General features: G+C 35.2%; 1 protein-coding gene and 1 long non-coding RNA gene across 2 annotated transcripts; both read left to right on the forward strand.

Annotated features, from left to right (window-relative positions):
• The first annotated feature begins 2,388 nt into the window (after nt 1–2,388).
• Nucleotides 2,389–2,805, forward strand: LOC123467615. The gene is made up of 3 exons (XR_006641817.1): nt 2,389–2,529; nt 2,586–2,669; nt 2,737–2,805. It is a non-coding gene; the product is annotated as an uncharacterized LOC123467615 (long non-coding RNA).
• A 7,173-nt stretch (nt 2,806–9,978) lies between these two features.
• On the forward strand, nt 9,979–14,856 carry LOC123467619. Its single transcript, XM_045167485.1, has 3 exons — nt 9,979–10,125; nt 10,546–11,352; nt 11,410–14,856. Exons 1-3 carry the CDS (start codon nt 9,979–9,981, stop codon nt 14,854–14,856), a joined length of 4,401 nt encoding a protein of 1,466 aa, XP_045023420.1.
• Nucleotides 14,857–24,188: the final 9,332 nt, after the last annotated feature.

Below are 24,188 nucleotides of genomic sequence, written 5' to 3' on the forward strand. Positions count from 1 at the left end.
GAGAAGGTTTGGTAAAAGTCTATTTTACCCGACCATATTTACTGAACTAAAATAACTTAACTTAACTATACTTAAGTAACTAAGCGGGACCATTCCCGAGCTTTGCGAGGCAAAATAAGGGTTTTGGGTGGGTAAAGTAAGGGAATAATAAAGTAATAAAGTAAAATAGTAAAGTTAAGTTAAATAATTAGGTTAAACACTCTAAATAATAAGTAAAATTAACACATTTAAGTTAAGTAAAAAGTAACATTTCTGCTAATCAGTAAGGTAAAGTAAATCTATTAAGTTAATAAAAACTTTATAAAGTAATGTATAATTAAGTTAAGTAATTAAATTAGTCAACTAATAATAAATAAAAAAAACATACTCTAATACCACTACTCTATTACCAAAATATTAACAACGAACAGTTTCCTTAAAAATATGATTTATCCAATACACAGATGTACACACTACAAACTTTAAAAAATGAATGAAATACAAAGTATATAATATGTCGTCTGCAACATGAAATTATTCGTTGTTGCATGTTATATTTTAAAATCTGTATATATAAAATTTACATTCAATAACTTCATTTTAAAATACTAAATTATAACTAAATTTATTTAAATAAATAACAAGCAAATAAAGTCAATTAAGAATAATTCATGAAAACTATAAATTACATAACTATATATATAAAGTCACAACACTGGAAAAACTATCTACTACTGTTTTTTGCTACAGATTCAAAAAATTCAAAAATAAAATTACATACAAATTTTTAAAATGACCAAAACAGAAGAAAAAAAAATTCTTAGTGAAAAAAAAAACATCTTTAGTGGCCAAAATCTTAAAAATTCAAGCTGAATCAAAAACTATAAAAGAAGAAAACGAAATAAATAAGGTAAAGAACTCTTAGAATAGGGGAGACTGGAGTATGCCGGGACACCGGGTCAAGAGGGACAGTAGGGGGAAAAATAGTAGATTCTAATAAAATTAAAATTTTTTTTAGTATGTTATTTAGATACATACAATCTACTTTGGCATGAAATTTGGTTGAGTTTTGTCAATAACTGTATCAGTTATTAACAAAACTAAAAAAACGGTTTTTTTTTAATTAATTTGGTCTCCACCATTTAATGTTTCTAGAAAAAAATAATCGCAAATGGCATGTAAATTTAATATGGAAATGAAGCTTAATCATTTCTTTATTGTTAAAAACAAAAATTATAATTTTCGATCAATTACTGTAGATAATATTAACGTTTTAAAAAAATAGTCTTTATCGGGAAATCGGGACAGCTGTTTTTGACTAAAATGGGACATTAGTGGGCGGGTTTGGCCTTCAAGCCCATCAATAATCACCGAGCTCATGACGCCATTACTGTTCCTTACAATGATCACAAGCAATCGATTATTCAGCATATTAATCGATTACAATAAGCCCAACCCCCACCTATCTTGTAATAAGGGTTTTTTATCATATAAGAAAAAAATTTTATTAACACAATAATCAAATTGAAACATTTATTAACTTATACAGTCTATGCAGTGGGACGCTATTTCAATTTTTTTAAAAATTTTTTAATGAATTTTAAGGTGAAAACGGAGGACGTCCCTCACCACCCACCCTAGTGTCCTTACTTACCCCTCAAAATAGGCTTCTCCCACAAATCTAAGAAAATTTTAAAGGTTTTATATGGGAAAATGGTTTATTATTAAATTATATAAAAAATATTGGGGGTACATTACCGTATGGAATAATTAAAAACAAAATAATAAATTAATTTAATGATTAGTTTGGGAGATATAGGGGGAAAACAAAAACCGTCCCGGCTTACTCCAGTCTCCCCTACTGTGTAGCAAAAAATGAAAATAATTGTACTCGATATCTGGTTGCTATTGAAACTTACAAACAACAATTAGAGGAATTAGAAATAAACAAGGTAAATATAATAATTATACTAATAAACTATATACAACAAATATTTAGCATTATATTTTAATATAGAACCAACAAATACAAATATTGGAAACACAAAACGGAGAACTGCAGGATACCATAAAAAACTTAGAAAAAGGTAAATCATTTTTTAACAATATAACTTTTGAAACATTTATAATTAAATATAAATAATACAACAGAAATAGAAGGAATGAAAAATCAAGAAAAAGAAATACAAATTCAACAACCAACAAACATCATTCCTGAATCTAATAACAACGAGGAAGATTCAACTTCATATAACAATGTATCTGAAGATGAATCTGATGTAACCTTACAAAACTACGAAATTACAGTAATATGTTAATATATTCAATAACATATTCAAACTAATAACTTAACTAAACTTTTTTTTTAGAAATATCCCACAACACAGCCATTTACCATTCCATTGCGTGTTAAACAACAACTTGAACAAAAAGTCAATGAAATAGTAGCAGAAGACTGGACAATTGATACCATTAAAAATTCCCACTACACCAAGTACAAATTCACAAGTGAATTAATGTCTTCAATATTCACTAATGAATATTTAAAAAGTGAGTACAATAACTTTTAACTAAAATATATTTCAAATAATAAACTTATTTCTTAGCGCACAAACGATCTGGCAAAGGCGGAAAACCAGGAGCAATCCAGCGGGAAATCATGAACCCGACATACGTAGAAGAAATAACAAGTAATAGCATAAAACTAATAAATATAAAAATAAGTAAAATTTTCAACTAATAATTAATTAATATAAGAATACCTGATTCACGCCTGGCGCAATTTAAAAGGATCCACCCCTAAGATCAGAGTTGAAACGAGCGCGCTCTGAGCTAGAGCGGAATGCGAGCACGCTCGCGTTTTTCGGTGAGCGGCGAGCTAGAGCCGCTCTATTTTAAAAATCGCGAGCTAGAGCGGGAGCGGACGAGTCAAAAGCGGAAGCTCGTGATCGTGGCGCCATCTATCAACCAATATTTTCGACAAGTGCAATTTGTCAATTTCAAAGCAGACAACAAGAGGCTGACTTCTAAATCTAAAGCAATGTAAATGGCAAGTGCAAATATAACTATTTAAGTAAAGGCATGGCTGACAAAATCACGCTATCAGCCTCTGATGGCTCGGAATCTGAATCAGAATCAAATCCTGCAAATTCCTCGTAAGTAGAAAAAAACTATTTTCATAGTGAATCAATGTTGTGTTTTTCAATGTTGTGTGGCTGACTGGCTGTATGTATCCTTTATGGCCTGTATCCCTGATTCCCTTTCCCTGTATGGTCGTATCTAATTCATTTGTCTATTTTTAAATTCTCCTTAGTGTAAATTCCTCTTCTCATGTTGAAGTTGAAAATGGAAACCCCGGGGGGAAAAAACCAACAAGCTGGAATGAATCCAGAATTAAGTTGCCATCCAACTACTTCCAATTCATGTACGACAAAAAAAATGGCAAAGGCTTTTTAGTTAAATGCCTCATATGCCACAAGACAAAAACAAAGTTTAATAAAAAAGGCGAGATTGAACTTCTGGCCATTACCAACAATTCTGGCTACAATGCCAAAAGGCACATAAGAGTAAGTTGTTTGTTATCGTAGTCATCCATTCTGAAAAAATTCTAATTTTTGTTCGTTCTAGACAATACACCCTACACACCTAACAGAATTTAACTCTGCTTGGCAAAGAAGAAACCAAGAACCAAGCGAAGAAAGACAGTCATCTAATCCTGTTCAAGCTGGTGTAACGAGCCAACTGCATTATTTACGCTTTACAGAAGATGGCAAATCTGCACGGACATTGAGTGTACGCAAGGTGTACACAAAGGCAACGCCCACATGACCAAGTGACCGCGCGCCACCGCTATCTAAGCCACACCCAATGTGCCACTTGCAATTCTGTATAAAAGCCGTGTTATTCGCAACAATATTCAGAGTAGAGTAGTGCCATGCTTCTTGGTTTGATTGTATTGCTATTGTAGAAGTCTAATAAATACACGCCTGGCAAATCTTACAATTGGAGGTCCCAACGAGACTTGAAATTGAAATAAAAGATTCTGTCACCGGTATAAGAGACTTCGACACAGTAGACAATATAATTGAATCAGGAGGATAAAGTACTAATAATTTTTTTTCTTCTCTCTTTCTACTTGCGTCGGTCAACAAAATCCATCACGGTAAGCGAATGCAGAAATCTTTTTTACCACACACTACTCTCAGGACCGACTCCATTTACCCAGACTTAACTAACGAAACTTCACCACCACTAAACCCAAATTTGAAAACCCATGATATAACAAACCCTGACTCTGAAATCAAAACGCCAAGAGCCGCATTTATTCTCAGCTGGAAAGAATTAGTTGAAATAGAATACAAGTATACTAAGGAAAAATCAAAAAGTTATCAAACAACTTCAACAACAACCACGATAAAAGAATTGGAAGCTAGAAAAAAAGAGGCAAATACAGCGGCGCATAACGCCTTATACCAATTTGCGTACTCAATATTAAAAGAAACTTTAAATACGCCAGACGAAATCACTCACGAGACAATAAGTAAAACAACAAAAACTATAAGAGATCAGATTCAGTCACTCGGAGGAGAATTTAGTAACGTAGACACTCTTTTACAACAGTTAAAAACTGTTAACGGTAAAGAGAAAGAATTCTTAATAAAAGTAAACACCGTCCTACAAGAAGAAGCCCTTGCGCAACAAGTAGCAGAGAAAAAACGAACAGAAGAAATCAGTTTAGAAAACTTTAACTTACAAAAACAAATTGCAAAAAGAGAAAAGAACCCTAATCAATCGAACGAAAAAATAATAGAAAGTAACGAATTCTTAAAGAATTCACTAGAAAAAACTTATCAACGAATCAGTGAATTAGAACAAATACTTCGAAAAAACGCAGAAAACGAAGAATACCTTAAAAAACTATTGAAAAAGAAGGAAGAAACCGCATCACACGTGGAAAACGAAGGTCAAGAAAATATAAACAAACTCCAAGACGAAAACAAGTTACTCCTAGAAAGTTATAATACCGTTAAGAAACAAGAAAAGGCACAGAAAGAAAGAAGCGACGAATTAGAAAAGGAGGTAAGAGAATTGAAAAACTCTCTCGAAACTACAAAGGGAGAAAGAAGCTGTCTACACAAAGGGCAACTAGAATTAGCCGCAAGGAATAGAAACCTCGAAAGACAGATAAGAGATAAAGAAACATTCATTTCAACTCAAGAGAGCAAGATACAACGCCTTGAGGAACGTCTAGTGGAGTATAAGCAAAAAGAAGCTTTTTACATCGAAGCAGAGAGCGCAGACAATTCTAGAACAGAAGAACATACAGGAGAAGTTTCAAAACTAATAGAACAAATCAATGATCTAACATCACTAAGCGAAATAAACGACAAATCATTACATTTCGAATTAGATACAGAACACGTTTTAAAGCAACAGCAAACTATTGAAACTCTAAAAAAACAAATAGAGGCCCAGAATAAAACAATAGAATTATTGCAGAAACAGAACGAACTTTTTAACAAAGAGAAACCAAATTTTAAAATCATGGGATTTGACCACGAAACTTCCGAGGAAGCTGAGACTTCGAGACACAACCCAATCGGAAAATCAACAGAAAAAACCCCTACCGCAGAAGAAATAGACATGATCAAAACCTTTACTCAGCCAATAGTAAAAGTATTGGGGGAACTGTTCTCTCGAGAAGATAAAAAATCCATCCCTCCATACAAAGGAAAAAGCACAGACAAAATGATAACGGAGTGGCTTAAAACAGCTGAGCACGTAGCAAGAAACAACAATTGGGACGACACCCAAAAATTACGTTTCTTTTCAGACAGACTTAAAGGTGAAGCTCTGGATTGGCACGAAGAATACGTATCGGAGCAAGGAGATGAACTTGAATACGACGACTGGAGATCAGCAATCATAGCAAGATTCCAAGACGCCTATGATCTAGCAGCCTTAAAGAAAAAATTGTTGCAGCTAAAACAGAAACCGGAAGAAAACTGCAGAGCTTTCGTGTCAAGATTAAACAACCTATACGACGGAATCGAAGGAAAAGAAGAAAAACTCGACCACAACAAGACAGTTGTGGAAGACCAGCTCTTGAGTAAAGTAAAAAAGATGCGGGATACCACCAAAATTAAAATTTTAATCCAAGGGATCTTACCAAAAATAAAAACGGAACTTTACCTACGAATGCCAGAAGATGCCAACGACTTCGATGCACTATGCAAACAACTGTTTATTTCGGAACAGATCTTGCAAAACAAAGAAAACAATGACGACAAAGAACTAACAGCAGTCATTGCCGGCATTGCACACCATGGAAAGCAACAGGATTTCGAAATAGAGAAATTAAGACAGAAAATTTTGGAGATGGAATGTGCTAATAAAAATGAAATATCACAGGAAAAAACTGCAGTCATAGCAGCAACTGACCAATACGAGCCCCGCAGATCACAATCACGGGAACACAATTCAAGACCACAGTATCCGAGAGTGCGATTTAACAATAATCAGCAAAACAGCCGCGAATCAAGCTACTCACGCAGCCGAGAACCAAGTTTTTCCAGAAGCAGAGAAGCCAGCCCATATAGAGAAAACTATAACGCCCAGAGGGGAAGGGAAAGTTTTCAAGACCCAACAACGCAACGCCAGACACCTTATTCATACGGGCCACATCAAAATGGCCAACGGCAATTAAACCAAAGACAATTTCAACGGCCTCAGAATAATTTGTATCAACCGCGAAGAAATATTTACCAACCCTCAAATTTTGGGAACCCTCAAAATCAGCCATGGCGTGAATCGACTGGTGATCAGTATCAACCACGAGGTCAACCTTTTCACAACACACAACCAGCGAAAAACAGTGACATTACGTGCTACAAGTGCAATAAAAAAGGACACATTGCAAGAGAATGTTGGACAGATATGGCACGTATCAACCGTCAACCACGACGTCAAATGTAGGAAACCACTCACTCTATAATTCTAATAGCATTAATCACTATCATGTAAAACCTAACTTTACGGCGGAAATACCTAAACTTATACGTATCCCAATTAGAATTTGTGAAAAAGAAACAAAAGCTTTAGTAGACACTGGTGCAGCAGCAAGTTTAATTTCATCTAGCTTTTATTTTAACATAAGTAATAAAAATTTAAAACAAATAATAAATAGCGATGATCCGATATTTAGGACAGTATCAGGACAAGAGCTAAAATCATTAGGCCAATATGAATTTAAAATAACAATAAATAAGAATCATTTCATTAACCACAACTTTTATGTAATGGAAAATCTTAATGAAAATTGTATCTTAGGATTAGATTTTTTGGCTAGCAATAACGTAAAAATTAACACTAAAAATAAGCAGATCAGTTATGATCACTATGGAGTAGAACATAGTTTTTGCGAGAGTATATTGCCATTGTATAGCATAACTTTTTCCGAAGTGGGAATAAATATCCCTCTAAGGCCTTTATCCAATGTAGAAGAAGAAGAACTTCCATTAACTACAAAAGACTACATTAATTTAGAAGCTTTTAGTCAATTAGATTTATCAAACCAGGAAAATAGAAAATTAGAAAAGGAGGACTTTAAAATACCCAATTTTCCTAATGAAGTAAAAACAAAAATTGAATGGTTGCTTGTAAAAAACGAAAGATTGTTTGCAGATAAAGAATCAGACCTTGGGTTGGCTATTAATGTCAAACATTTCATTAATACGGGAACTAGCGCACCAATTAATCAGCGTCTGCGTAGAACGCCTGAAACGCTAAAAAATACGGTAAAATCGAAGATTGATAATATGCTACAAAATAAAATAATAAGAGAAAGTCATAGTCCATTCTCAGCAGCAATCGTAATGGTTAACAAAAAGATGGTGAAATGAGAATGTGCATTGACTATAGACAATTAAACAAAATAACAATAAAAGATAGATATCCCTTACCTAGAATAGATGATACCGTAGATGCATTGTGCGGTTCAAAGTATTTTTCAACATTGGATTTATTAAGCGGATACTGGCAAATAGAAATAGAAGAAAGCGATAAATATAAAACAGCCTTTATATGTGAATTTGGACAATATGAATTCAATCGTATGCCATTTGGATTAACAAATGCACCAAGCACTTTTCAAAGAGCAATGAATAACATCCTGAAAGATGTACTTTTTAAGTTTGCATTGGTTTATCTAGATGACATTATTGTTTTCAGTTGTTCGATTGACGAACATATAAAACATTTAGAAGAAGTTTTTAAATTGTTGACAAAAGCGGGTTTAAAACTAAAACGAAAAAAATGCGAATTCTTTCAAGAGAAGTTGGACTATTTAGGTTACATAGTATCAGAACAAGGCATAACACCAAATCTTAAAAAATTGGAATCAATTATTAATTACCCTGCACCTAAAAACACAAAAGAATTGAGTTCATTTTTGGGACTAGCAAGCTAATATCGAAAATTTATCAGAGCTTTCGCTGATAAAGCTCATCCATTGACGGCACTGACAAGGAAGTCAGTCGAATGGAAATGGGGGAGGAACAAAGGGACGCCTTTAATTGTATAAAGAACTGCCTCATATCTAGACCTATTCTGAGCTATCCCAATTTCACGCGCGAATTTATCATCTATACGGATGCATCAGGATACGGAATAGGAGCAGTCTTGGCACAAATACAATCTCCACCTCAATCAGCGGATTCAGCTGCGACCGACGAACAGGATCACAGTGAATCAGACGACCTAGAAGTCGTCATCGCGTATACTTCTAAACATCTGAACGATCGTGAAGCCAAATGGTCAACAACAGAGAAAGAAGCATATGCAATCATTCATGCTGTAGATGTATTCAGAACGTACTTATACGGCCGGAAGTTTACGGTATTCACTGATCATCGACCTTTAGAATGGTTGATGAGCAAATCCGAACCGGCAGGACGACTAGCAAGATGGGCATTGAAACTACAAGAATTTGACATCGTAATCGGATATCGACCTGGTAAGTCACACCAAAACGCCGACACTCTTAGTCGTATTCCAATATTACCCATTGCTAAAGTAGAATCGAAAATAGAACACCAGGTTAATAATTTGGAGAAAGAATGGACTGAATTACAGCATGAAGATAACTATTGCCGAAGAATAATAGAGAACCTTAAAAAGATACAGAACGGCAATAAAAAAGGAAATATAAATGGATATAAGTTAAATGAGAAACAAGAACTAATTGATAAATATGGAAGGATAGTAGTTCCCATTGTGAAAATAAGAGAAATCATGGAGGAAAATCATGATCACATATTAGCAGGACATTTAGGAATAACAAAAACTCTAGCAAGACTACAAAGGCAATACTCTTGGCCTAATATGCGATCTGATGTCACAGCATACGTTAACAGTTGTTTAAAGTGTGCAAGACGAAAAGCATTTGGCACGAGTAAAGCACCATTGCAACCTTTGCCACCAGTAGATAGGGTATGGGAAAGAATTGCAATGGATGTAGTTGGACCAATTCAAGAAAGTGTTAAGGGATATAAATATATTTTAGTATTGTCAGACTATGCCAGTAGATTTGTTTTTACATTTCCAATGAAAAACCAAACCGCACAAACAATAGCCAATATTCTAGTAAATAAGTTAATAACAAAATATGGAGCCCCAGAAATCGTGTTGACAGATCAAGGAACAAATTTTTTATCAAATATTGTTCAAGAAATATGTAAATTATTTAAGATAAAACAAATGCGTACCACTGCATATCATCCACAAACCGATGGATTGGTAGAAAGGTTTAATAGAACGCTATGTGATATGCTTGCTTGTTATGTGGTAGACGAACCCGAGGAGTGGGACAGGTATCTGCCATTCGTCACATTCGCATACAACACGTCTAAACAAGCAACTCTGAAAGATAGCCCATTTTACCTTTTCTACGGAAGAGAACCCATTTTACCAAACGACATCAAGATCAACCGTCATTACGAAATGGAGGGAAATCAACATGAAGAATATACTCGCCAGTGGAAAAAGGCACAAGAATTAGCGAACCAACATTTGTTCAAAGCTCAAACGAAGCAGAAAAAGTATTATGATGAAGGGACAAAAAGTGTCAAGTACAATCCCGGCGATCTGGTACTATTAAAAGCACCACCTCAAGCCGGAAAATTTATAAATAGATGGAATGGTCCATTTAAAATCATACGCGGTTTCTCAGAAATTACGTACGAAATCCAAAACATTACAAATGAAAAACAAAAGTCGATTGTTCACTGCAACCGACTTAAACCTTATATGGCACGAGATGTTCCAACCAAACAAGAACAAGAGATCGAAGCGAGAAAAGCAGAAATGACAGCCATTAGACGAAGACCAGGGAGACCTAAAAAGCAACTTGGACTGGAACAACCCATAATATCATTCTTAGATCCAAGAATGCTATTCCCCAATCCAATAGACCAGACTAATTCTGACTTTAGGACAACCTCACGATATAATTTAAGATCGAGAAATCAGGCATCCAATTTCTAAAAAGCAATTAATTTTTTTTTTTAGATGGAGAAAAAGTTACTACTCTTTTGCATTCTAACTACATTGCAAACAACCCACACAATCTTCTCGTCTGTATGCGATTGCAACTATGTTAAAACACGAGGAATTCTAGATATTAACTCACCATACTATTGCCAAAACCCCAGCACTAACCATCAACCAAGATACCTAACAAATTATACGCTAATGACTAAACAAAACCCAGTAAAAACTTGGAAAGGATGGACTTGCAAACAATGGATAAAAACTAAGAAAATAACCGGATCTTTCTGGATAGGGTCTTTTGACACAGTTTATTCACAGGAAACAAAATTACTCTCGGCGATTGAATGCTGGGAGATGGTAAATAATAAAAAATGCGGTGGTAATCTTATGCAGGCAGGAACAACAACGTTGAGTTTTACATCAACTCCTACAGGGGAAGGGAAGTGGTATGCTATCAAAGAATATCATGCATTAAATTGCTTAGCGGAAGAGATAACATTAAAACAAGAGACACCAGAAAGCTTAGTGGAAAGCCCATTTGGATTCTTAAACACCACTCAGCAAGAAGGGGAGTATACACAAAATCATAACACCATAGTATGGGGAGATAGATCAACAAATTCATCAAATTCACAAATTATTTTTAAAGGTGAAGGGTATATAGAATTAACAAACTCAATGATTAATGTAAATACTAGCCGTCTTCTAGATAATAACAAGCAGATAGAAATAACTTTCTCTAACAAACCAGATATAAATAATAAAGAATTTGCCCAACCTGGATTTAAAGTAGTAGGGATGCCTCTAACATTTCTTATTTTTCCAGTAGAGACGACCACAAAGTTATACAAGAATTTTAAAATTTCATTACCATCCTGTGAGAACCAAGTAAATGTAGATACATGGTCTTGCAATGAATACGCAGATCCAGTAGCAAACAAAGTAAAACGGTCGACTAATAACGAAATTGAATTTCTTGACAATCGTGCTAAAAAAGAAGCTATGGGAAAAAGACTTTACAGCATATCGTATGCATGGGGATCGATACGATTGGGACATCCTATAATAACAAACGTAGAAGAAAATGGAATAATGATTAAAAAAGATACAATTGCGTATCTCATGGTTAATGGCTCATCAATAAACACGCAAGTATCAGTCCACAACCAATATGATATCCAAGATCCTTTGCCAACAGGAACAAAATTCGAATACATCGTAGATCACAGCATAAGGCTTATGAACACTAACATCTGCATCGTGGCAAATGAAAACAATCAAATTATGGCAGAAAATTGCACCGAAAACACATCAAGGTGGATCCTGGATTTAACCAACTACCAATGGATTTCTCTGGAAACAGGCCTATGCATCTCCTTACATGATGAAGAAGAGGGACGAGTTAGATGGGCAACACTGAAAACATGCAGTAGACAAGGAACAATTAGTGAAAGTCAACAATGGGTTATCGAAATCCTAACAACAAACCCGGATGTGTTGGACAATTTCCCAGATGCATCCATTGACGAATTCGAAGAAATCCAGTTGGAACAGAGGACATCCGTAACAACGACCGTCAGTTCGCCAATTTTCGGAGGATTATTGAAGCGGAACCATGGGAGAGGAAACATCATATGGGACATGATAGGATGGGGACTAATGAAACATGGTAAGTCACCCGATGAAAAATGTTTAACACACAATGGCGTTAACAAACCAATAACACTCGAAGCATGCGATCCTAACTGGATCAAATGTCAAACAAGCCTACAAAAATTATTAACAAGTAATGACCCCTTGGTGCAATCACAAACAACCGTGGCTAACTGTAGCGAAGCATCTAGCAAGGGCCAAGCCTTCGAATATTCCTCAGACTTCACGATAAGACCATTTAACACAAACAACTGCATTAAAGCGAACACAACGATGCTCATCCTGCACGAATGCTCAGATAAAAGTTCCATCTGGGGAACATTCGATCACACAGGACAATTAATGGCAAGTGATAGAACAGGACTTCATTCAGGCGCTTCGGACCGGAAATGCCTAACAAGACGGATCGACAAATTATCGTTGGGACACTGTCATGGAACAAGCCAGAAACAACATTTTAGCTTCGAGTACCGGAATCCACATCAACCTAGAACATTGACTGCAGCAGCAATAATATCTCTACATACGCAACACGCCTTATTTGGAAGAAATCTACCAATCTTGCCACCATTAAACCATCGTGATCCAAAGGAGATTAACTATAAAACAAACGCAACGGAAGGAATAACTAAAAATTCGACCATAACGACAAAGTCAGCAACATCCATGACTGCTACAACAGATAAATCAGTCATACCTTCCATTGCAGCCAAGGTAACAACAAGTGCGAAGACAGAAACAACAACAACATCGATTAGGCCGACTACAACCACAACAAAACCGACAACAACCTTCAGAACAACAACAACAAAATCAACTACTACCACAAAAAAGCCGACAACAACCACAAAAAATCCGACCACAACCACACAAAAACTGACCACAACCACACAAAAACCGACCACTACCACACAAAAACCGACCACCATCATTCAAAAGCCAAGTACTACCACACTAAAAACAACCACTATCACACAAATACCAGCCTCTACACCCAAATCAACTACAACATCAAAATCTACTACAAAATCAACAGAAGCAGAGAAATTACCAACAATAACATCAACAACCGCATCAACAACATTAACTAGTACATCACTCAAAACGACTATCACGACAAAGTCATCTACAACTACAGAAAAAGTTAACATAGAAACCACAACGACAGACGCAATAAAACCAACATCTAACCAAACTGAAATTAATTCGTCCACCGAGCCAACTCTAAGCCTAAAATATCCCACACCAAGTCAAATAAGAGAACAGTCAAGTGAAACAACAACCACTGGAATAACAAAATCAAAGGATAACGAAGAAGAAGATATAGAAAAAATTGAGAGACAACACAATACAACCCGTGATAAGTCAGAATTTCAAGACAACAATTCAAATGATCAATTGAAGGCTTCAACACAACAAAAAGAAAATACAGCACGCGAAATTGTAGTAGATGACTATCGACCGCTAAATGACGCTAATACAAGTAACGGTCTACCAAAATCCACTGAGGAGCTAAGTGACTTGATAAAATACGAGCTTGGAAAAATGCACGAGCAATACAAAATCAGTATTGAAACTGAACACGACAATAAATTGGCAAAAGAAATTCGAGATGTGTACTGTCACCTATCAAAAATAAAACGAACGCAAGCCATAATCTTAGCCCAAACAAATGGATTGCTTGCAGCCGCCGCACTCGGACTTCCAATGTGTACAAGGATATATGGTTTTGGTCAAGCCATGACCTTGCAACAATGCGACCCAAAAAGGATATCACTATCAGCAAAAGAGACAAAGTGTGGGTTCCAGCCATTTTTCATTTACGGAAAAAACAACTGTACGATCGGACTCGACGGATGGTCTATTCATCCGTATTCAGAGTGTTTTTGGAAATCACAATTGATAAACATCAACGGATACCCTCATACGTGGCAACATAACGCAACAGCAGGAGACTGGATTAAACAAGAGGCGACCATACACACCTCAAATCTGGATTTAATTGCAGAGTTCGAAGAACTGCACTTAAACAGTTTCGACTATGGGTTAAGGAACCATCCAGCTCATGGAACAATGGAAATGGAACAGCTGAACATCTTAAATGACCTGGTGGGACGAATCAATGAAGGCGAAGGCAAAGAGTTGCCTGACATCCTAGTAACAGAAGAACAGGACAATCAAATCGGAAACATGTTTTCCTGGTTTGATACATTAAAAATCATGGCTCTCTCAGCGATAGGATTCATCCTATTTCTCATCTGTCTAAGAATTTTTATTGCCTGTAATCCTATTCCACGGATTAAGGAAAGCTTCAAACGACGCAAGCAATCACGTAACGTGAGCGAAAGTGATGGTCAAGAAATGGATTCAATGATACCAGAACCCATCTACAGCGCTGGAGGAGCAAATGAAAAACCGTTCATTAGGGAATTTGCACCTTTAATGACGTTAGCAACAGAAACACCAAAAGAAACCCTTACGTCGATAAACACACCAAGTGCACCAAAGAAAGGAAAATTGTACCCTATCGAAGAATTAAAATGGGAAAACGAGCAAAACAAGGAATGTACAGGTAGCCACACGACCTGCAGCTATGTCGTTGGATACGGAATGGTGTGGGAGGATCTATGCAGATGTACTCCAGAAGACCATTTAAAACGTACAATTAACAAATAACGTTAAAAAAAAAAAAAAAAAAAAAAACAACCAAAAAATCGTAGATGTAGAAAAGGATTTTATTTCCAATTAGTAGTTAAAACAAAAACAAATACAAAAACAAAACACAAAACAAAACCATAGTGAAAAATAGAGTACACCGACGGAAAAGCAAATCAATCTTCCTCAGCAGAATCACTCAAATGATTCAAAACAGCCAATCGGACTTGGCGATGCTCAAGTCGTATTTGGATATCGGCATACGTCAACTCCGGATAAAAATTGGAAACCGAAGCTGAAGGATGATAAATATCATCTCCGGATTCTGCCCACCACAAGAACCGTGCGTGCAGCAGTGGAAGAACATCGCGAAGTCGGGCGTAGCCAGGATATTCACTATATAAAAAAAAAAAAAAAAAATTTTTTTAATTTTATTTTTAATAATAAAAATAATAATAACTAAAAGAAAATAGAACAAAAATAACAAAACAAGAAAAGAATCCCATCAAACAAGAAAAAAATAACACAAACGAAAAAAAAACGGACTTACTTGTAGTAAAAATCGTTACACCAAACCGGTTGCACCACGGATACGGGAGCAACGGGAAAGGATACACCACTCCGAACCGTGTTAAACAACTCATCGAACAACTGCACATCGGCAGTCGTGAAGCGACGAAATTCACAACACGGATTTTGGAAGATCAACGGGTGAAAAAGTGAAAAAGCCATTCTAATTTCAGCAAGATGCTGAGAAACGAAATCCAACGTATACATAATGACGGGAAATGGGGGATTCAAAAAACAAACGGCAAAGACAGTCAAGCGACAACTGAAGAACAAAGAAGACGCTACACCAGACTACTTTGATCGCCTTGACGCAATCTTAATAAAAAAAAAAAAAAATATATAACAATAATAAAAAAATAATAAAACAATAAAAGAGGGGGGGAAGAAATAACATTCCAAAGTCCATTTTACAAAAGAGAGAAATCGCGTACGAGACTGAAACTCCTTATAAGGAGGAGTCGTTAAAATCTAACATTTACATAAAAAGTTTTTTGCAAAAAGGAGGGATCAATTAAAGAAAACATTCACATATACTGTAGAAAAACTTCTCAGACTAGACTCAGACAGTTAAAAGACAAAGGACATAAAAAAAACAATAAAAAAAAAAAAACATTGACATTCAAAGTAGATTTCTTTAGTAGATAATCGTAAGCAACCTTGAGCATGTTAAGGGGTAGGTACTCCAACTATATAACAGACAAACAAGCAAGAAAAAACTTTTTAGTTGTATTACCCACCTTCCACGGAAAGATACATTTAAAAAAAAAAAAATGGACCCAACCAAGAAAAACGTAGAACTAACAAATGTTGACTGGAGTGATGAAATCTTGATGACTTGGATTGAAGAAGATACTCCGCAATTGGAAATAAGTGAAACGCTACCAACAGGAAACGACTGGGAAGACGAACTCTTAGCTAATCTAATGGGTAATGAAGTTAAAAGTGATATACAAATTAGTGCGAACGCAAGTGAAAGTATGCAGATATCTCGGAATATAAGTATGGAAGAAGACGTAACAAGATACAGCAAAAGTGACAGTGATTGTGAATTTATGCAAAAGAAAAGATACAGCAATAGTGAAAGCGATTGTGAATTTATACAAGAGAAAAGTTCTATATCACCATCAGAAACGGAAGAAGAAGAAACATCATCGAGTAAAGTGGGTTACTACTACAGTAAAATAGAAAGTGACTTAGACCCATCGTCGTCAGACAGTGAAATGGCCGCCAACTGTAAGACAGTAAGTGTAATCAACAACGAAGAAGAACAGGAAACGTGGTCCTTACCAGTTCCCTTAATTACACAAACGGCCTACTGTAAAAACTGTATGATGAAAACATTCCCAGCTATGGACACGGAGATAACGCGAAGAAGAATCGTCGCCATAACGATGTTGATGAAAGGAGAATTCAACTACAATTTGCTGGAAGTATCAAGAGAAATGATCAGAAATCACCTACTAGAAGCAAGAGAAATTGGGAAAAACATAAAACAGATTCTGGACACTGTTTTCCCCAATGGAACAACATTATTACACGGGAGTGTGATAAAAGAAAGATACGATGTGACGGATATGTTCCTTCAATACGGAGCTGATAGCAATATTTACGAGGAGGGGATGACAATAGCACACCGAGCAGCAGCGGATAATAATGTCCATTTACTCCGTATTCTATCCCATCACGGTAATACATTCAACATCCAAAACAGCATGGGAGAGCCACCATTACTAGTGGCTATAGCTCTCAATAATATGGAATGTATTAAATATTTGTGGATGGATCGCATTATTGTACACCAAACGCTGGATGAAGAAACAGTGCTCCATTATGCTGCTAAATATAACAACAAATTCGTCGCGGAAGTGTGTCCAGCGGAATTCATCAATAGAAGATCACGCACATCAAAGGAAACTGCATTACAAATAGCTGTAAGACACAGGCATACAGATATTATAGAAATATTGTTACGTCGAGGAGCTCGAGATGATAACCTCAATGCGGACGGGAAGTATGCACAGGACTATATAGATGACGAAACTAGCATTCGAAATCTATTCCGAAAATTCCGAGTGCTAAAAAGAAAAAACAAGTGTACCAACAGCCAGACATCATCTAAAAGAAAATAACACCCAATTATTTTAATAAGCGCAAAATGTTATCAATGCTATAATAGTTTAGACGCTTCTTATAACTATATATTTTTTGGCGCAATTCACGTTGCCTTCCTAAGACCTGTAGTCTGCACACAAAGGTAAAATTGGAGGACCAATTTATCCTGCTGTACAGGGGGGAAGGAATGTAACGAGCCAACTGCATTATTTACGCTTTACAGAAGATGGCAAATCTGCACGGACATTGAGTGTACGCAAGGTGTACACAAAGGCAACGCCCACATGACCAAGTGACCGCGCGCCACCGCTATCTAAGCCACACCCAATGTGCCACTTGCAATTCTGTATAAAAGCCGTGTTATTCGCAACAATATTCAGAGTAGAGTAGTGCCATGCTTCTTGGTTTGATTGTATTGCTATTGTAGAAGTCTAATAAATACACGCCTGGCAAATCTTACACTGGACTCTCTACCACGAGAAAAGTAAAAAAGGCTAATCAGCCTTCTATAATGAATCATTTGGATAGTTCTTGGAAGTATAAGCAGATTAGAACACAAGAAGATTTGGACAAAGCTATTCTGGTTAGTTTTTCTTCACATTAGTCATAGTCTTATCTCATCTGATCTCATCTTATTCATGATTTCAACTTTTACTTTTACAGAACCACCTGATTGCTGACCTCCTTCCTTTCAGTGAAGTCGAAAAGGAAGCATTCAAGAACCTCATTGGTGGATTGTCTGGGCCACTTGTTATAAGGAGTCGCCCCTTCATGGTGGAACTATTAAAGAAGACTTACAGCAAGAGTAAAGCAGATTTGATTTTTGAACTTGACAAAGCTGATTATGTCAGCACCACAGCAGACTGCTGCACTTCACGGCGACGTAGCTTTTTGGGAATGGCAGTTCATTGGATGGGACAAGATCTTGATCGTCGCAGTGCGTGTTTGGGTGTTAGATGAATTTACGGTTCCCACACATACAATGTTGTTGGCAAGGCCATATCAGATATGCACACAGAATTCAAGATTTGCTCCAAAGTAAACTGCACCATTACTGACAATGGATCGAACTTTTTAAAAGCCTTTGACATGTTCAAACGACCTTCTTCACCTGAAAAAAACCCAGCCGCTGATGAAGATATGTCCCATGACGAAGACGAGAAAGACGATTTTGTATTTATTGATATAGGCGACATTATGAATTGTGGACCAGAGGAGGTAGATCTTGGTGACGCTGACGATGACTTATGCCTTAAAGATCATATTCATCTACCTCCCCACATGAGATGCAGCTGTCATTCCCTGAATTTGGTGGCCACAACTGATGTGAAGAATATTGACAGTGTACGGTTTCAAAAATTGAAGAGCAGTGTGGATGCAAAGCTTACGGCAATCTGGAATAAACAAAGCCGTTCCTCCTTAGCATCCAATTTCATCAAAGCTACAATGGGCGAACTTTTCGTGATCCACAACGCCACAAGGTAAGAAATAGGAATTTGCATTGTATTAAAATTATTGATAAATTGCTGGCATACTGATTATCTATTCCAGGTGGAACAGCTATTTTGATGCTTTGGTTAAAGTGGAAAGCTTTTTGACGAAAAATAGAGATAACCTTGCTATGGCCTTTGATCACTTCAAACTGAAGAAACTTACTGTTTTGGAAGAGGAATTTTTGAGGGAATATATTAAGATAATGAAGCCACTAACTGAAGCCCTTGACGTCTTTCAAAATGAGGAAAAAATGTCAGCTGGGTGTGTCCTCCCCGTTCTCACGATTTTGAAGGAAAAAATTGCCGAATTCAAAGAAGATAGAAACATCATCCACTGCACACCGCTTGTGAACTGTCTTTCAGATGGAATAGAGAAAAGGTTTCAATCGTTCTTCCTAAACAGCGATCTCCGTCTCTCATCTATAAGTGATCCCCGCTTTAAATTATCATGGTTAACCAAGGAACAGAAACCTGAATACGTTAAACTTCTCGAAAAAGGAGTAAAGAGATGCGTCAGCAATTTGTAAGTTAAAATTCGATTGTTTATTGGTTGACTTGTGCTTAAATAATAATACTGTTTTTCCTGTGGATTGAATAGGGCAAATGAAAGCATCGAGGGTGAAGACACCGCCACAGCTAGTTTAAGTGAAACTGCTTCACAACCAAGGAAAAATTCCCGGTTCTTGAACGGGTTGAAATGGAAGGCCTCTGCGGAACTGGGCGAAGTGGATCGCTACGTCAATGACGGCTACGGTATTCTTGAGGATCTCAATCGCTACCAAACAATCAAGCAAATATTCATGTAGAAATTAATAATTCAAATATTAACGTAAAAAACTAATTCCAATAAATTTCTTTGTTATAGACAGTACAATAGCGCAATGCCATCTTCTGCTGCCTGTGAGCGCCTGTTTAGTGTTGCTAGCTTGATTTTTGTACCGAAGCGTACAAATTTATCTGATGCAAATTTTGATAGACTGGTTTTCTTAAAACAAAATGGCACATGTTCAAGAAACTGGAAGACTAGTCCTTCTAAAACTAAGTAAAATTATTACTAAGTTAAAGTAAATAAGAATTCAATTCTGAAAAAAAGCCTTAACTGAAACTCAAAAATGTAAAATACTGCATGTATTCAATTACAATACACATGTAAAAATGGAATATGTATATGAGAAACGGAAATTTTCAGTCAACATCCAGCAACAAAATTTTGAAGAGCGGAAAAAGAGCTTTTGCGAGCGGCTCGCGCTCTTTTTTTCAAATGGTGAGCGGAGAGCGCGATTTGCTCTTTTTACGGGTGTGAGCGGATAGCTCTGAGCGCGCTCCAAAATCGGTGAGCTTCTTTTAAGTCTGCCTAAGATGCTCAGACAATTGTGCATGAAAAACATGGGTGTATTTTTAAATAATAAAGGGAGTATTGTTGAAGAAGAAACTAAAAAATTAGAAACGGTAATAATTATTAATAACAACAAATATATTAAACTTCATACTATTTTTCGATTTCTGGTTTAGAAAATGACATTAGCATTATGAAAAGAAGATACAAATTCAACTAAACCGGATCTCAAATTAGCTTTCCAAAACCTATCAATATTAACTGATGTAAATATATCTATTACTATAATAAAACTTTCTATTGCTAGTTACAAGAAAAACAACAAACTTTAGGAACTAATATCAAAAACAATAATCAACTCAACTGAAATATCAATTCAAACGGAAGAAAAAACAACAAATCACCCAATTTGCTCCACCCCATTAAACAATACGGTAATAAATTTTACTTTTCAATCGACACTAACACATTAAAAAAACTATTTCATAGGCATCTAACTTTACATTCAGTGTAGAGTCCCCAAACCTAAAATTCTCCACATACATAGTTGACAAAACACCAATTCCTAATCAATTTTTTTTCCGAATGATTAATATTAATATTAATTTTTTGTAACATAAGTAAAATAAAGTAAAGTATGTTTTCCTTACAAGCACTCTTTAACCGTTTTGTTTCAGTTGCGTCTGTAGTAGATTCCTCACAATACAATTTAGCTGCATATTGCATAAATAACTTAAAGCAATCTTTTCCTTTCCATTTGGTACGCAGCATAAAGGTTGCTAAATAACCAGCAAACATTTTTTTGCTTCTGTTTGTATTTGGAGGACTTTTTTTGGCTAAATTCCACAAACCTGAAAAAAACAATAACTTATTACTAATTAGACTAAATATAAATTGATTTACCCTCTATTTGGTTGGTATGTGCTCCATTTTCGGGATCTTTAAAATGCAAGCTATGATTAACTTTCAGATGAATGTAGTTGTGTTCCCTAATTTAAAAACAAACAATTATTAACAATAAAACATACATCAAATAAATATAAGTAAAAACTAACTCTATTTTTTCATATGCTTTCCAGCAATCAGATATAATGATAGAACCAGGTAGAATCCATTCTTTGATTACATCCAATAACGTATTTGCCGATCTATCACTCACTGCTACAAGAAAACATTTTCCAGATATTCTTTCAACTCCACCAAAAACCCATACTCCCTCTACCCTTTTGCCTCGATTATATTTTCCTATAAAAACGTTTAATTACAATAACTAAAATCATTACAGCATCTAACAGATTACTTTTGCCAAGTTTCGATTCGTCTATTTCTACCGTAATACCAAAGCCACCAATCTTTTCAGAATTGTTAATTACTACATCTTCCGAAACTTCACGGCAAAAATTGTACCAATCAATGGGAGTTCCATGAGCTAAGAAAAAAAATATTAACGAATAGTATAGTATAGTATAGTATAGTATAGTACAGTGTATCGTATTTGGGTATTAAAATAAAAGTATTTTAAAATAAAATACTTAAAATACGTATTTTATTCGGTATTTGTATTTGGGCTGATTTTTATTTAAAATATTTGTATTTGTATTGGTCGTTTACGCTGAAAGTGAATAAAATACAAATACAAATACAAAATACTTTTTTTTAAGATTTGAAGTTTGTAAATTGGCTACAGTGTATGAATCGAAAGTAACTTCATTTTGACAGCGTTATTGCACCTGCAAAACGTTTTGCAATAGCTTTTTCTAGTTTCAAAACTTTCAATTGCATTTTTCGTCCTCTGCTTGTCTCGTGTGTGTTTTCATTAAACCACAAGTTTCTTTAATGTATATCTCTAGTTCTCTACAAATCGGATTGTTTCTTATTTCTGTGCGTTCTGAAGAACTTGTATAATACCCACGGTAAGTGTTTAAGTTATTGAACATTCTTAAAATACGTAATGACATAAACTAATAACTTGGCATATCCTCTGATTCAGTGACAAGAATGTCGGCAAGACAGAACCTTGGACAGACAGTTAAAAATAAAGAAGTAAGAGGCAAATAAGAATGGAGCAGTTGGACATCCTAAGTTGCGCATTCTCCGCAAATGCGAAAATCAAATTTGTGTCCAATCTGTGGTACGTTGTCCACAGCGTCTTATGGGAAAACCAACCATTTCACTTTAAAAATATTGTTTTCTTCTCTATAACTATGTTTTACCTCACTGTTGTACCTAACAGTGGATTCGCTATTCATTTGGTGATAACCTAATTTTTCCCTCTATCTCCTTTTAAGTCTAATTTATTTGTAGTTAATTTTTGTTTAAGAGTCCTTTTTTGTGATCGACCCGGCTAGCAGAAGAACCCGAATTCTTTAGCTAGCTGGTGTATAGTTGTTCACTCTATAAACGTCAAACTTGTACGTTTAACAAGATGAAGTGTTGCGTACGAAACTGTGAAAAGAATCACAAGGATGGAGTTAAATTTAAAAGTTTTCTTAAAAAGAAAATTCACTGTTCAAACGAAGAACAACAACTCCAGAATTTGCGAAGGAAAGCGTTGGTGGTTTTTAGGAAAACTTAAAAATTTGTCTGGTTTGTTGAAAACGACCGAATCAAACGTCTGGCGCATGACGTTAGATTCAGTGTATTTTTGTATAATTTACTATGTAAAAATTTCCCCCCATAAATACTTTGTGTTTTTGGCCAAATCAGGCTGAATCGTCAGACGTGACATCTCGTGGTTCTTCCACCCTCCCAAACCAAACCAGATAGTCAATCCTTCGGATAAAGTCTATTTTACCCGACCAAATATACTTTATTGTTACTATACTTTTACTTAATTCAGAGAAGCAAGTATACTGAACTGATCTGTATCTACTTGTAAACTGAATAAATGTTCTGTTTAAATTACAATGTTGCCAACTGTTGGAATGCAATGTTGCCGTCATTAATTGGTAATATAGATTAAATACGTATATGGATATTGCAAAATATTTAAAAGGATTTATTACTCTGCTAGCTCAGTGGTATAGCACTGAATTGTTAAAATAAAGGATCTAGGTTCAAATCTAGTTGTTGGATGTATATTTAATATTAAATGTTTAGTATTTAGTATATTTAAATGGTTATTTAGTTGATAAAGTGATTTTAGTATTTACGTTATTAGTATTACGACATTTTAAAAAGTATTGTTAAGTTAAGTATTGTAGGTCTATGATAATTAAGTTAGAAAAGTTTTTACTATACTTAATTAATATAAAATTTTTTAACTGAAATAAAATAATATATAATTTCTTTTTATGAATATTAGATTTATTTATTACAATAGCAAATCATTAGGCATTCTTTTTGTTTTGAAACGTTTTCATTAAAAGAATACTTAATAAGTCACTATTATAATTAATATATTTAATATATATTATTAATTCCAATTGTTATTTTTTAATAAATTGTGATTTATATTATATTATTATAACTTAATAATGATATAATTAAAGTATTCTTTTGTTTTTGTTGGTTAAGCAAATCCGCCTACAACAAATGTTTAGTTGCCATAGAAACGAAACTTCCATTCCTTTAGTCTGTCTCGCGTAGACCAGTAGAGTAGAAAAATGATAAAACTTTGTAAAATTCTTGGCTATGCCTAACGGCAAGTATTCCCAGCACACACTGATGTAAGGATGCGAGCTAACTAATGGTTTTCTCGTTTCCATGGCAATTTCTTACATGGTTTTTCCGTATTTAAATACTATTTTCAAAATTTTAAATGTTATATGTCTCATCAAAATTTTATCTAATTATATTCAATAGTTAAATTCGCTCTGAATACTATTAACGCAAACAAGCCT

Source organism: Daphnia magna, unplaced genomic scaffold (assembly GCF_020631705.1).
Source record: "Daphnia magna isolate NIES unplaced genomic scaffold, ASM2063170v1.1 Dm_contigs206, whole genome shotgun sequence".
NCBI lineage: Eukaryota > Metazoa > Arthropoda > Branchiopoda > Diplostraca > Daphniidae > Daphnia > Daphnia magna.

Bases quoted from the DNA above. Each gene is read 5' to 3' on its own strand.
- LOC123467619 (XM_045167485.1), top strand. From the start codon at position 9,979: ATGGAGGGAAATCAACATGAAGAATATACTCGCCAGTGGAAAAAGGCA. The intron at 10,126-10,545 runs GTACTATTAAAA...TTTTTTTTTTAG, and splicing joins AGTACAATCCCGGCGATCTG to ATGGAGAAAAAGTTACTACT. The intron at 11,353-11,409 runs GTAGAGACGACC...CCATCCTGTGAG, and splicing joins TAACATTTCTTATTTTTCCA to AACCAAGTAAATGTAGATAC.